Source organism: Narcine bancroftii, chromosome 11 (assembly GCF_036971445.1).
Source record: "Narcine bancroftii isolate sNarBan1 chromosome 11, sNarBan1.hap1, whole genome shotgun sequence".
Taxonomy (NCBI): domain Eukaryota; kingdom Metazoa; phylum Chordata; class Chondrichthyes; order Torpediniformes; family Narcinidae; genus Narcine; species Narcine bancroftii.
Window position 1 is genome coordinate 18,929,619 of NC_091479.1, and position 16,699 is coordinate 18,946,317.

Sequence of the window (16,699 nt, forward strand, 5' to 3'; positions counted from 1 at the left end):
AGGGCACTGAGGATAGAACAAAGGGATCCAGGAATACAGATACATAATTCCCTGAAAGTGGCGTAACCTTTCCTTTAGAGAATGGGAGAGAAAAGGAATTAAAAGAATAGAAAATTGTTTTTTTGGAAATAATTTATTAACATTTGAACAAATGAAGTACAAATATGGAATAACTCATGGTAGAATGTTTGCATGCCACCAACTGAAAACCTACTTAAAGGACAAATTGGGAAGCAGACTGAGATGGCCAGAAGGAAGCAGATTTGAATATGTGGTTACAGAAACAATGATAATAAAAAGATTTATAACGAACATGTACATCAAACTGAAAAGAAAGAAAATGATGAAATAAACTATAAAATCAAACAAAAGTGGGAAAAAGATCTAAACATAAAGATAAAAAATGAAATATGGGAAAAGTTATGCTCTGGAACTATGAGAAATATAATAAATACGAGGTTACGTATGATACAATATAATTGGTTACACAGGTTATATATCACACCCCAAAAGTTAAATAAATGGGACCCAACAGTATCAGATAGATGTTTTTGCTGTAAGAAGGAAACGGGAACAACAGTACATGCAATTTGGGCATGTGAGAAAGTGGAAAAGTTTTGGGAAGATCTAAATCAGATATTAAATAAAATCACAAAAAGCAACATTTCAAAAAATCCAGAGATCTTTCTTCTAAGTCATATAAGAAGTAAGGAATTAGGCTTCAAACCGGATGAAGCGCAAAAAAGATTTATTATGATAGCCTTAGCAGTAGCAAAAAAATGTATAATGTCAACTTGGAAAATGGAAGAGAGGCTGAGAGTACAGCGAAGGTATGTGGAAATGAATAATAGGAACATCAGAAGTAGGAACAGGAGTAGGCCAAAAATGGCCCATCGAGCCTGCTCCGCCATTCAATACGATTATGGCTGATCTAATTTATGACCTCACTCCACCTACCTGCCTTCTCCCCATATCCCCTAATTCCTCTATCATGTAAAAATTTATCTAATCGAATTTTAAATATGTTTAATGAGGCAGCCTCAACCACTTCCCTGCTTAGAGAATTCCAAACATTCACTACTCTCTGGGAAAAACTATTTTTCCTCATCTCTGTCCTAAATCTACTCCCCCGAATCTTGAGACTGTGTCCTCTCGTTTTAGTTTCCCCGGCCAGCTCAAAAAACCTTCCTACATCTATCCTATCCGTACCCTTCATAATCCTATATGTTTCTATAAGATCTCCTCTCATTCTTCTGAACTCGAGCGAATACAGTCCTAGACAATTTAATCTTTCATCATAAGTCAACCCCTTCATCCCAGGGATCAACCTAGTAAACCTCCTCTGGACCGTCTCCTTCCTCAAATATGGAGACCAGAACTGGACACAGTACTCCAGGTGTGTTCTCACCAGTACCTTATACACTTGCAACATGACCTCCCTACTCCTGAATTCAATTCCTCTAGCGATGAAGGCCAACATTCCATTTGGCTTCTTAATAACCTGCTGCACCTGCAACCTAACTTTTTGCGATTCATGCACAAGCAATATATTCCATTGGAAAAAATAACATATAATTTAAAAAATAAAGTCACATTATTTGAACAAATTTAGGAACCATACATGGAACACAACAGAGAGGGCTTCCCTCGGACCTTCACCCCCTAAAATGATAGAATGAGAAGAAGACAAAATGAACTGACCCGGTGTGTAAAAGTAGATGACACAATTTTCTTGTTTATTTTCATTGTGTGATGACACTGTTTAATGGGTTTATTGTATTGTATATGTTAAATGTTTAATGGATTTGGAGGGGGGAGGGAAGGGAGGGGGGAAAAAAGGGGAGAAAATGCCACTATGTAAATTAAAGAGGGAAATGTTTGTGCGTATTTTGATTAATATGGTTCATAGTGTGAAAAATTTAAAAAATTTTTAAAAAGCCTTTCCATCAACTAAAAGTAAACAGTCATTTGCGGAAATATGCTTCATTTGTCTGGACATGCACAGTACTAGCAATAATAAATGTGAATGTCAAATATGAAACCCAGTTGGCACCATATCCATCAGAGACACGAGACCGCACGTGTAGTAATCAGATGCAAAAATAAATTGTTGTAGAAATTCAGCTGGTCAAGCAGAATCAGTGGAGACAGAGGGATATTCTATACTCTCCATCAAGAACTTGCATCAGGACAGAGTGTAGACAGGAGATGGGCATTATAAAGAGGTGAGATGGAGTGGTGAGACAGGGGCTGCCAGGTGATAGGTGGAACCAACTGAGTAGGTAGAACCAGCTGACAAAGGGGGCTGGAGTTGAGAGTTAATGACAGGTGGGTGATAGGTAGAGACAGATAAGGAAAAAGGAAGAAAATGGAGTCAAAGGTGGGAGGGAAGGTAGAGAGAGGGGCAGGAAGGTGATAAAGTGAAGATGCAAGAGGTTGCAGATGCTAGAATCTTATAAGGTGATGTGGAATCAGATAAGGGATGGATGATGGGCAGATGGAACCCATTGGGAAAGGGCTGAGACCTCGTAGGTTAAGTGTGTGAGTGATGGGCAGATGCAACCAGGGGTTGTTGGGAGAACCAGGGTGAATCAAAGGAGAGTAAAAGAAACACAGGGATGTGGGATCTTAAACCTTCACTCACTCCACAAGACAGAACTATATATCCTCCACAAAATGAGAGAGCTATCAAAAACTGCCTAAAAGAACAATGAGAACAAGGAGTTGTGCACACAAATTCAAGGGTCTTTAAAGTAACACATCTTTGAGTAGAATTTATCATTAATTTTTCACAATCACTAGACCACCACCAACTTCTCAATAGCCATCATGGATAGGCAATAAATTCTTTAATGGTACATCCAAAAACTACCTAGAACAAGGGTAACAAACACATGGGATCTGAAGTCTCCATACTCCCAACATTCCAAAATTATTTTGCCGTTCCTTTACAGCATGGTCACTTGATCAAAGTCATTCAACTTCCAACTTAATAATAGTTTTGGGATAGCTTCACTGTGTGAATGGCGTATTCCATTTTTTCAGTCATCACCGCTGTACCATAAATTTCCATCACCATCCTTGTCAAATGTGTTAAAAACAAAGCTGGAGAATATTACACATTGTGGCTCAAGCCTTAGAACAGAAATAAGTAAGTGGCACAAGGCAGAATTAAGGAAGAGGTGAGTTCCCTAAATTGTGAGTCTCGTGTCCATTCAGGTGCCATTTTCTTCATTCTCAGCTACGACTTCCTAAAGGTAATTTAAAAAGGGCTTTTGTCAGTGAGGGATCAGCATCTGAACATACCTTGAAACAATTCTCATCTGACATGAGCTGTTCAGCCTTGCGCTGGTAGCTGCTTTCAATAGCAGTTCGGGAGGATGTGGTTGCCAAGGGGCCTCCGGTGGCACAGTTCCCACTCTCCATTAGGTAGAGATCAGTCACCTGTACGCAGATTTCATCGCTCACAATATGCTGCAGCTATAAGGAGCAAAAACAAAATAAGCAGAGAATAGATTTATCATTCAAACAAGTTTCGAGATTTTCAAATTGCAGTGGAAATTTAAGGGCTAAATCTGATGCCCCTGATCTCAATGCATCAACTTGAGTCATTTTGAACCTTTAAATTTAGACGTTTAGCATGGTAAGAGGCCAATTAACCCACAACTCCAGCAAGTTTTGAAGGGTGGGAGATAACCAGAGCACCTGGAGGAAACCCATGGGGAGAATGTACAAACTCCTTACAGGTAGCAAATTTTGGTGACAAAATGCACTGAAACCATGGTTCCAAAACTATTTTTAGATTTGAAAATCCCCAGTCATACAATTGCTAAATACACGTGGTGATGTTTGGGTCGACCAAGCACAAGCAAGGGAAGGCAACTTGCTCATAACCCTCCACCACTGTAGTGATCAACTGGCATACAACGTGAAGTAAATGAGGGGAGTGATGGAAAATGTACACAAGATCATTTGTGATTAGGCTAACTACTAATGTGGAGTACAAAACTGCTCATGCAGAGTAATCTCCTTCTGACCAGAAATAAGGCTTCTTTATGAATACTTTTTAAAAGCATTACAAGAAGCCCCAAAAACCACACAATTAAAAATATGTCATAAAATCAACAAACCCTCTATGCATGTTCACTGATGTCTACAACCACATTTTCTCAAAAGGATTTTGGCATTTGTGTTTGAAATCGCCAAATTTTAAATTCTAACTACAAAGGTGGCAAATATGGAAATCAAGTATCAGTCATTGGTGAGCATTCAGATAACAAGGTCTTTTAAAACCTCGTGTTCTTCAATTAGAATAGAATAGTCAAACCGTCTGTCCATTTTTCTGACGGGGTTGAAACAATAGCTCGTACCACACATAACCTTGGATAAGGAACCAGATAACAATCCAAATCAAAGCCTGGTAAACACATGAGAAATTCTCCAAATGTGGTCAAATCAAGTCTTGGCTTTGAAAATATCACTCTCACCCCAAATGCTAATCCCTCTTGTGACCCAGGGCCACAGGTTATGTTCTCCTAAAATACGGCAAGATATCGTGCAATAAACTGATTTGATTTTTACATTCCCCAAGGGATTACCTCATCACCATGTTTTCCAACTCAATAAAAAAGGATCATAAAACATGAATACAGTACAACTCCGATTTTCCAAAATGGACAGGACCGGGCCCATTTCGGATTGACAGTTTATTCAGAGAACCGGTCAGTTTTTAAAAACAGCCCCGTAGCCACAGCAAATCTCTTATATCATTGTTTAAACAACAACAAGCAACAGGGGAAGGCTTTTTAAGCATTAAAATAATTCTCACCAAAATAAAATGCTGGCCACTGCCAATCGCTGACACCTCCCAACCCAAGTCCTGCTTGTTGCTGGGAGCCCGAGGGTCCCACTCCTGCCCGGGAGCCCAAGGTCCACTGCTGCCACTGCTAGGAGCCTGACATCCCTGGTCAGTTTCGGATATCCTTGTTTGTCCAAATTTTTTTTTTTTTTTTTTTTTTTAATTTTTCACACCATAAATCACGTTAGCCATGATATACACTATTTCTTTTTCACACATATACAGTGACTTTTTCTCCCCCCCCTCCCTCCTCCCAAGCCACCCCCCCACCCCTCCCTCTCATCCATTTTAGGTATACAATCTAGGTTGCATTAAGCCAGTCAGACAATGTTGTCATTCAACAAAAATACACCAGAAATTCTACTGAGTCCATTCTTTTCATTTCCTTCTCCTTCCATCAACTTAGGTAATGTTTGTCCCCGGTAGGTTTTCGCTATTGTATTTAATGTAAGGCTCCCATATTTGTTTGAATATTTCAATATTATTTCTTAACCTATATGTTATTTTTTCTAATGGAATACATTTATTCATTTAAATTTAGTAGTTTCTTCCTTTTAATTTGGTTATGTATTCCATTAATATTTAAAGTCATATAGTTCAGCGTAGCCCTTTTATATTTTGTTTATCTTCTCTTTCCGTTTTTCCATCATTACCTTTCCTCCTTTTCCATTTCTGTTTTCTTATTTTCAACTCTTTATAAGACAACATTCCTACAACATCCAACATTTTCCTTATTCTCCTATTTCTATCTTCTTTATCCCCAATCTCCCCTTCCCCTCCTGAGTTGTCCTTTATCCCTTGTCGGTTTGTCCGAAATTTTTTAAAAATTTCTGATAACTGAGGATTTTGGAGAATCCGATTTCGGATAATCGGAGAGTACTGTACTTCTACATTAAAATATATTGTGCCCAGATTTTCTATATTCTTGGACACTACATGTTGAAAACAATCTCAGTACCTTGTGCATTAATGGGGCAATTCCAGAAGTTAGATGCATGAAGATCACCGAGTACATACAATGGTATCAAATAACATGCAATGATGGCTTTGTTGTCACATACATAAAACTATGTTGCTCAGTCAAGGCCTGTAAACAGTGAGGATTTTGTTCACTCAGCAGATCTCAACTCATACATTGAGGCACATTTCAATATTATTTAGAGAGCCCCAACTTGAGTGGTCCACCATGACCTGAGCATCAATTATTCTCTCCTCCTCTAAAGACATTTCTTTGACTGATGGACTCATCTCTACTGATTACACCCACTAACAATGTCTCCAAAGCACACTTCCATCACCATACCTCAATCTTTTATCACCCACCTTAATTATCTCTTTCATTTACAGCCCAATTAGGTCCCCAATTTATTTCCTCAGTACCCCCACAGCCCATCATTGTCCCCCACAATTCCTTCTCGAGAAATCCTCCAATCACAGTCCTCCCCATCTCAATACAACCCTGTGATCATTTTCCCATTTTCATCGGTCATTTCTCTCCCCCTTCAACCCAATCTGGTCCACAATTCGCAAAGGCATTCAGCCAAACCAATCCATGACAGCTTTTATGCTTCACTTCAGCTTCCTCCCATCTTTCTTCATCTAGAATTTATAATGTTTATTTTCATATATATTGTACAATGTACATCAGCTGTAGCTAAAAAGGTAGCTATAAAGAACTACAATATACATTAAATTTAAAAAGAAATAATAAATACAAGATAATAAATATTAACAGTTATGCAAGAAAGAAATGGTATTACACAATGACGCAGTCAGGGCTATTTACGGTGTTGATGCAGTTTATGATTAGGGTAGTAAGGGGAGGTAAAAGAGCCTGACGGCCATTTCAAAGAAATTGTTCTTCCCAAAGGCAGCACCTCACATAGACGTCTTCAATGGATGGGATATCGGACCTGGCTTTGTTTGTTACCTTCTGCAGGCCTGCGCACTCGAATTACTAAGACCAGGCTGTGAGGCAACCAGTCGGCATGCTTTCCACAGTGTACCTGGAGAAGTTTAATGGAGTATTTTACAACATTCCAAATCTCCTCAGACTTCTTAGAAAGTAGAGGCATCAGTGTGCCTTCTTCAACCAGTTGCCTCGAAGTGCTGGCTCCAAGAGAGTTCCTCTGATATATGGACTCCCAGGGACATGAAGGTACTAACCCTCTCCACCTTCCATCAATGCAGACAGGTGCATGATCCCGCAACCTCCCCTTCCTAAAATCGACAATATGTTCTTTGGTATTGGTGATATTGAAAGCAAGATTGTTGTTCTGGCATCACTCAAACAGATCTCCATCCTGTATTCTGACTCATTTCCAATTATTCAGCCATGTTCCTCTATAATTTTAAATACATTATTCACTTTAACCATTCCTTGTAGCCACAAATTCCACATTTGATCCACTATTTGGGCAAAGAATTTCTTCTGATATTTTTCGGTGATTAAGTTACATTGTTTTCATAAAACAATTCTCCAAATGTGGTCAAATCAAGGTTTAGCATAACTTCCCTATTTTTTCCAACTCTATCCTTGTAGATATAAAGTTTAGCATTTGGTTAGTAATATGTCAGGTAACTTCTGGCGTTCACCGTATTTGAACTCCAAGATCTTTTTATTCATCTACCCACTGAGACCCACAATATCCCATTTTTCTTTTCGTCATATATTTCTTCACATCTGTGCTGAACTTCATCTAAAAATTACTTCACAAGCAGCATTTATAAATGTCCTCACTACTGATCATTTCCTTCCCACCAATTACCCATTAACCATTTATTGTCATCCACAAAAATAACAATTTTGTGTTAGTGATTCCAGTCTAAATCAGCCCTTTTCTTGCTATGGCCCCTTACGACTCTACTCAAAGTTTATAGGCCCCCTTCCCTGTGAAACAATGGTTTAGTTGGTTTCTTCCGTACTTTCCTCCTACCGACTTCATAAAAAAAATTAAATTATTTTATAATTTCAGTCCTTGCCCCCCTTAAATGTGCTGTGGCCCCTGAGGTGGGGGGGAGAATTACAATAGAAACCAAAACTTGACTGCTTCACAGCGAAGGGGGCCCATAAACTTTGAGCAGTATCCTGGTGGGGGAGCATTGCCAAAAAAAAGGTTGAGAATAGAAGGTCTAATCAGTCATGAACAGCAGTAGGCCCAGTGTGGATTCTTGTGAAACAACTCCATCCATTTCTTCCATTTTGAATAACTACCCTTTATTCCCATTATATACATTTGGTTTTAGCAGCGTATTCTGCTACGTCCCCTGGCCCCTCATTCTCTGACATTCATTAAACTATTAGAGGGCACTTAAAGAATGCCATTTGAAAATATAAATAAATTATATTTACCGCTTTATCACTGTCTTCTATTTGTTACCCTTCAAAATATTCAACAAAATTGATCTACAAATCTCTTCCCTTTGGAAATCCACAATTCTTTATTGTACTTTTTTAAATTTCTCGATATTGTTCTATTCTTCCCTTGGTAAGAATTTCATTATTTGCCCTAAATAAATAGAAAAATAATGGAATTCTTGATTTTATATAATTTAGAGATGCAACATGGTTACAGGTCCCTCAGACTCATGACCCCATACTGCCCAAAATGTTAAGCTAATAGCTGAAAACTCTTGGATCAGTTCTATCCTCCTTCTTAAATATAGGAATTATCTAAACCTTCCCCCCTATTCTCTGGCACATCGCCCTTTTCTAAATGATTATTAGATAGGTATAGTCAAGTTTCTGCCACTTCTTCCCTAGTTCATTTTGAAATCCATCTATGAAGACCAGGGATTTTATCCTGCGTTTCATTACTTTATTTAAGATACCTATTTTTTTCTATGTTTAATGGACATCTCATTGCTCATTTGATCATCTAATGCCATGTTCACTGTTCCATCTCCCTGGAAAATAACAACCAATACAATTTCATATTTTTACAAACTCCCTATCATTTACCCTTATTATTCAATCAATCCTTTAATTGCTTTATTCCCATTCCAACCCTCCAATTGTCATTGATATGAAACATTTTATTATTTTGGGTTTCTTGAGAAATTTAATTTCAGAATTGCTGCTTTCAAATTGTTTTTTTTCTCTCAAAATACGTTCGTGTTTGTTTTCATCACAGACTCTATGAAGAAAGATGAATCCAATTAGTACTGAGTAGAACAGGACTTTACAATAGGGAATAAACAGTGACAATCTCAACCCCCTTCCTCCAATTCCCATCAATCACTACTATCTAAAGAACGGTCTAAGAAAACAATGCTCTAAAGCCAAATTCCTGAGGGAGTCTGAGCAAGTTTGAATATTGTTAAAGTACATTTCACAGCAGAGAACAATCCCACTGGTCATTTTCTACACAAATTTTGATTACGGGATATATTAAAGCACTAAATTTCATAGAAATTTTAGAAAATAATTCACAATCTACTTCAGAAACACAACAGGTATAACCTTTCAAATTAAGAAATCTGCTTTCAAGACCATTTCTTTTTGATGAGGCAATAATAGTGAAATCCAGAAATCTGGGGCTAATGAGCTGGGGATGGCAATTTAAATCCCATCAGAGCATCATTCATTAACTATTGTTAAAAATAATTCCACATGGTGGTCTTTGCAGAACAAAATTTGGCATTCTTACTATCTCACCCACAATAATATGGTTGCTGTTTAAATAGCCAATCAGTCTATAGGCCATTTCATGTCAGGCCTCCAACTGGAGGCCAGCTACAAGAGCGGATCTAAAACTTAAAACTTACCTTTCAGACAGCAGTCTTAAAAGGCTGCTCCAGCGTCCCGTTCATATTGAGATTATGGGTAGGGAAGATGACCATTGTTCTGCTGTATCTTGAACTGCAGAGAGCGGCCCCAAAGGCCGAAGCGGCCTAGTGAGGCCGTCGCAGCCCACACCGGCCGCCCCCAATGGGTCCCACCAGCTCTAACCGCTCCCGCTCATGGATCCCGCTGCCCTGACAGCCCTTGCTGCCCTGCCATCCCCCACTGATGCCCCAACGGCCCCTGCTGACACGCTGCCGTGATGGCCCCCGCTGCCCCCCACTGCCTCAACGGCTCCCACTGCCTCGCCAGCCCCTACTGCCCTGATGGCTCCTGCCCACCCTGTCTTGAGGGGGTCATGGAGGGAGTGGAGCAAGTGAGGAGATGGGTTGCGGGCTGACGTCATCTTCAGCCCGCACCTAACCAGCCACTTGCAGCGGCTGTACATTCAGGTCAAGCGGCAGAGCACAGCACTCTGCCGATTAACCTTCCCTGAGAAGGATTGAAATCAGTACCTTGGAGCTGGCCACTGTGCATTCAGAAAGGTACAGGCGGGTGTTTTTCCTGCTTGAAAGTGCCTTATTATGGATGGGCAATAAACATTGGTTCTGCTGGGAGCCCTCATACATCCTGAATTGATTAAAAGTTCTCAAATGTTAATTTTTCTTGTTTGCCTCAATTCTTTAGAAGATGCCATTATCAATTCCACAATGACTGTTCGGAATTGGCCAAAACTACACAGGCACTAATAATTTCTACCTCTGCAAGTGAAGTAGGATGGACAAGTATTAAGACACTTCAGAAATCTTTGATCATAACTTTTGACAATTTTCACGTTCATTAAACATTGATTTCAAAAGTATTTTTCAAAATTTTTTGTAATCTTTCTCCATGTACATCCCAACCTCTCATGCTTTTATTATAATGGAATACAATCCATTCTCCCCCTTTCTATATATATCATATATTGGAATCCTTTATCAAGATGGCTCTCTCAAAACATCAACTCTTTTCAAGACTGATACAAAAGACCATCAACTCCATCCACAGTCATCTCTCTTCCCCCTCCACAGACCCTGCACCAATCCCCAATTCTGCTTTGTGTACATTCTCATCCACCATCCCTCCTCCTCACTCACATCCCCCACAACTTCCAATTTCATTTCTTATCCAATCAGTTCTATGGGATTACTGTGTCACAATAACCAAGTGCTGCCCCATCTTATTTGTGCCTGAAAATTGCTCCAAGTAAATAAAAAGTAAAACAACCCTGATCCCACCAACAGCTTGGCCAAGATGTGTGTTTGTAAAAGTAGCAGAGAGGACAGAATCATTCACTCAGGTAAAACTCAGATCAAGGCTTAGGCAGGAACAGGAGTTTTCTGATTGGTGACATCTTACCTGCCTGACTATACTCTGGATGAGTTTGTCCATTGTAAAAGCAATGAATGCATGAATGGTAAACATTTCCCGAAGGGTGTCCTCATACTGGGAGGAATCCATATTGCCATCTAGAAGGTTCCGCACCATATCAAGGAAAGCTGGATAATAATCTTCCACATCAATATCCACTGCAATTTGATTTAAAAAAGTAGGTTATAGCTTTGCTCCTTGGACTCTGATAAAGCAATTCCTATCAAACCAATACACAATAGCTCTCATGTGCAATTTACAAACATAAGATTTGAAGACTAAAATCTAGACCGACATTTCCGTGGACTACTGAGGGAATGTTGGAGAATCTTTCAAATAAGATATTAAACTTCACCATCTGTTCTCTGAAAATGCCATTCCTATATTTTGTAGAAGAGGAGAGCTGTTCCCAGTGTTCAGGCCGATATTTATTCAATAATCAATAATACTTATGAAGGTAGTTTAATTGATTGTTACCATGCTGGTATTTTTAGAAATTTGGGGGGTGAAACTGACTGCCAGATTTCCTACAACCCAGTCAATCTGCTTCAAGAGATGTGTGATTGGATGAAAACAATTTAAGATGGACCAGGGGCTGTGAATGACTGCATTAAGTTTTTCCCATGTAGTTTCTCATTATCACTTCCACATATAAAGTTCATCCCCTCACCCTGTCTCAAATAATCACAAAACATAATTCCACCTCAGCAGAAAATTGCATAATTAAAATGCAAATGCAAATTTCCAAATCAAATTGGATATATATTTAAAAAAGAAAAAAAATTGTAGATCCAGATATATCTCAATACATTTAATTTCATGTGTAATTGTTACAGGTGAATGAGCGTTCTTCAAGGATAGTGAAGGGCTGACTGAAAGAGGAAATTTAACTAATTCCTTCTCCAAAAGTTGTTATGTTAGGATTTTGAGCTATTAGAACAAGCAGATATAGGATCATTTTAATGTCTTATCTGAAAGATGGCATTTTCCTCAAAGCAATATTGGGTACAGCAATTAAGCAAAAACTAAGATATTACAGGCTTGCAGCAGTGTGTTCGAAGTAACCTTCTGGCTCAGATGTGAAAGCACAGCCACGATTAGCACAAATAGATTCTCACGCAACCAATAATTTGTTCCCAAAGTCCATCAGGAGGCTCACTGACTGCTAGGTTTTAGTCATTATTTTTCGGGTTCCATGCCGTGACACCACATAATAAGCAAAATTAGAAGATTTTTAAAAAAATGCAAAACAATATCAAACAGAATTTGCAGTTCAGAACTAATTTAATTATGGCTGTGTGCCACAGTCAGGGACAATTTATATCATGGAGGAGGTTGCTGTTTCAAATGTTCAGTCTGGTCTAAACTATTCAGACAACTCAGCCTCGCCACTACCTCACACTTCCTTCTTAATAGTAAGTGTTAATCTGATTTTAATACCTTGAGAGTTGGCTCATAATACCGTGTACTTGGTCTCCTGACAATCTGCAAAGCAAACGATATATTCGCTTTGCATGAATGTCCTTAAATCTCAAGACAAATAGACTGAGCAGACGGTTCATCAGGCAAGGCTCGATGTGAATCAATATGTCATTTGCTTTCACAGCAAGGTAAACATAGAGAATAGGTTGTGATTGGACTCACAATACAATTAATGGCAGCTGACATAAAGACATTTATAAACAAATCACCCTTTCTCATAATAATTGGTCAACTTGCTTAGAAATTTTGGAATTTCTAATTGCTATTCACAAGACATTGTACATCAATGTCTAGTCTCTGTGTTTTACTCCAGACCATAAACAGTGAAGTTGCATACCAACATCTGATCCACGATCACACTCAACAATGGAGCTCCTCAAGACTGTACACCTACACCCTTACTCTATTTAGATGAACAGCCAAGTAACTTTTTAACAACATCTTCACATTCACCGTTGACACCACAGTCATAGGCCAGGCTTCAAATAATGATGAGACAGAGAATAAAATGGAGATTGAAAGACTAGGGACATGGTTCAAGATAACAACTATTCCCTCAGCATTAATAAAACAAAGGAACAGAGACCGGATCCCTGCCCATATAGACTCGTACAGTGTGGAAACAGGCCCTACAGCTCAACTTGCCCACACCAACCAAAATCTCTGCCCCCACACCTGAAACCTATCTACTCTGGTTACCCATTTCCTACTCTGGGCAAAAGACTCTCTGAATTAACCCGATCTATTCCTCTCATTCTATTATGCTCCAAGAAATAGAGTCCTAGCCTGCTCAACCTCTCCCAACAGCGCAAGCCCCACAAGTACTGGCACAATTTTCATAAATCTTCTGTATAACCTCTCCAGCTTGACATTTTTCTGTAGTAGTGACCGAAGCTGAAAACAATACTCTAAATGGGGCCTCGGCAATGACTTACAACTGCAAAATGACCTCCCAACTTCTATAATCAACACTCTGACTGATGGTCAATTAGTCAAAAGCTTTTTTTTAAAAACCACCCCATCTATCTGTGACTCCACTTTCACGTTATTCCGTACCTGTATTCTTGAATCCGGCTGCTCTACAAAATTCCCAGATCACTACCATTCACTGTGTAGGTCCCACCCATGTTAGAATTTTATCACACTGGTGCTAAAGTCGAAAGAGTACATTGATTCAAGTTTGTAGGAATAGATATTTCTAATGACCTGACCTGGACCAACCACGTTTGGCACAACAGTTAAGAAAGTGCACCAACACTTCTACTTTCTTAGAAGGAGAAGGAAGTTCGCCATGATTTCCATAACCTTAAAAAAATTCAACAGGTACACTATAGAAAACATACTTGCTGGATGTTTTACCATGTGATATGGGAGCTGCTCTGCTAAAGATCAGAGGAAACTACAGGAGGAGGTAAATGAAGCTCAGAATATATCACAAACTTTCTTGCCCTCTATGGATTCCATCTATATTTCTCAATGGCCAAGAAAGTCAGCCAACACACTAAGGAACCCAGGCACACTCTTTTCTCCAACCTCCCAGCAGAGTGTGAAAGCACACACCAAAATGCTTAAAGACAGTTTCGTCCCTGCACCATCAGGCACTGAAGGAATCGCAGAAACGCTACGCTTGCTTTGTACCAATTAATCTTTGCGGTCTGGTGTAAAACACAGAGACCAGACCTTGATGTACAATGTTTTCTTTGTGAATAGTAATTATAAATAACAAAGATTGTTTGAGTCAATTCTATAATTGTACTGGTTTATACAGCTGAATGAATGTTAGAGTTGAACTGTTGAACTGCTCACAGAAGAACCCTTTTTGGTGTACTAGGTATAATCAAATTAACTTAAACAAATAAACCTTCTCCCAGATCTCTGCCCTCCCCCTTAGTCCTTCGCAGGTTCTTGGCCACCCTCTTAGCCCCTCCCACCCTATAACACACAATTCAAGATGAACCTGACCCACCAGTGCTTGGCACAGACTTTTACAATTTACCATCAAAAAGCATTACTTTCCTACAATTTTATCAGTATTCTCCACAACTCAAGTACCATATTTTAAATTTCAGTCTGGAACTCAAATAGAGCCTTATCTGTTTTACTGATAAAGTAACGACAGCCATCATTTTCCCATAAGGAAGCGCCACTCGAATTTCCCCATATACTCACTTGGTTCTTTGAGTCGAAGTTGAATAGCAGGACTGTCATTTTTATCTCGTTTTCCTGTCAGCATTTCCTGTTCCCTTTCTCGGCATTCCTCCTCAATCTGCTTCTCCGCTTGGTTATAGATCTTCAGCAGTCGTGAGCATAGGATCTGGTGAAGCCGGATGAAGATATACCAGTTATTGTTCACAAAGAATAGGTTATATACATCGTCCATGCCCCGCAAGTTTTGTGCTCCTGTGTTGCTGAACATAAGTTTTGGCTTCGGTGGGCTACCGCCGATGCCATTGTGCTTTTTAGTTGCCCCTGTGCTCTCATCAATGTCCATCTCTTCATCTTCCTCATCTTCTTTCTCATCCTCCACATCCGACAGCTCACCTCGCTGTGCGAACAAAAGGTCTGGGATGAAATGATAAATTATTTGTTTGATTTTGTACTTGTCTTCCTTCTGTATCCCAGCCTGCCGCTTGACGTGATGGATGATGAGGGAGGCTGCATCCTCCATGATCTGTTTATCCTCATAAACAAAGGTTAAGTGAGAGCCAGATGGCACGTGTGCATGGTCTTCAGATGCTTGTTCTTGTTGCTAAACATGCACAAAAAAAAAGACAAAAAACATTCGGCCTTAATTTATAAAAGCACAAGAGAAACCTTTGAAAACTATATTTATAAGACCAAATACATTTAAATTCAATCAAATGGAAAACAGCCCCACCTGCCAATGACAACTCCATTGGCAATCAAATACCTATCTATACTAATCCAAATTTCCAGCATGGCCTTTAACGCCACGCTGGTTGAGGTGCTCCCCAGAAATACGAGCAGAAGCATCTGGCCCAACAAGCTCAAATATTTTTTTTGAGTTGTGAGAGAATCTGCCTCCACCACCCCAACCAAAGAGCTCCAGGATGTGGGGTGGGGTGGGGGGAAGAGGGCAATCTTCCTTGAATTCCCTCTAAACCTTCTGCTTCTTACCTTAAACCCATGTCCTCTGACTATACAAACCTTATAGAAAATTTCCCATTTTCTATCCCATCTATGCCCCTCCCGAAGGATCCCCGCAGTCCTTCCTTGGGTCCGACCGCTCACTTTGTATGTCCCAGTCTTACTAATCCTTCCCAAAGTGCATCACCTCACATTTTTCAGATTACATTCAAAATTCAGATTTATTGTCAGAGTACATACATGCCATCACATACAACCCTGAGATTCTTTTTCCTGAGGGCCTGGCAAAATTTCTACTTATCGGTAGTATAAAAAAAACTGTTCAAGAAAAGATGCATATTAAACAAAAGAGAAATGTAAACAAACTGACTGTGCAATAAAGGAAAAAAAAATATTCAGTAATAAATCATGTACAAACGAGTCTCTGATTGAGTTTGTTGTTGAGGGGTCTGATGGTGGAGGGGGAGCAGGTGTTCCTGAACCTGCTGGTATGAGTCTTACAGCACCGAGACCTCTTTTTTGACATCAGCAGCGAGAACAGAGTATGTCCGGGGTGTTGTGGATCCTTGATGATTGCTTCTGTTCTCTGAAGGTAGCGTTCCATGTAGACTGTTCAATGGTGGGGAGAGCTTTACCTGTGATGTCCTGGGCTGTGTCCACTGCCTTTTGCAGAGCTTTACACTCAGGGGCATTGGTGAGAAATTGTGTAAAAGAGTAGGAAGGATTGAGATTTGCTTAAACTTGTTCACAGCCTTGAACTATCCACTAGCATCTTAACAAACTTATTAAGTGGCTAACAGTGGTGAATTATGAGTACAATTGGTTGCAGAGGAATTGAAAGTGTCGTCCTCATTACTATCCACTGAGCTGATCAAGGCCGAGGTGCTCAAGACTGATACAGGACATGCCTGCAGCATGAGGTAGCCGTGAACCCCTAATTAATGCACAAGAACCTTGTTCAAGGTTCACTTAGTTATAGAAATCTAAGCTTCAAGGCCGAGTCTCTGTACAGTATATCTTCCATAGAGAAGAGGCAGAAAATCTCATGATAAGGT

General features: G+C 39.6%; 1 protein-coding gene across 9 annotated transcripts in view; it reads right to left on the reverse strand.

The window, feature by feature from the left end:
* Positions 1 to 16,699, reverse strand: part of sin3aa (SIN3 transcription regulator family member Aa) — a 127,970-nt gene that overhangs the window by 14,562 nt on the left and 96,709 nt on the right. For all 9 annotated transcript variants that reach the window (XM_069902793.1, XM_069902791.1, XM_069902792.1 and 6 more), the window contains 3 exons: positions 14,706 to 15,285; positions 11,043 to 11,212; positions 3,307 to 3,480 (listed from right to left, as the gene is read on the reverse strand). In XM_069902793.1, the coding sequence (XP_069758894.1) occupies positions 3,307 to 3,480; positions 11,043 to 11,212; positions 14,706 to 15,285 (924 nt within the window). The remainder of the gene's footprint in view (positions 1 to 3,306; positions 3,481 to 11,042; positions 11,213 to 14,705; positions 15,286 to 16,699) is intronic.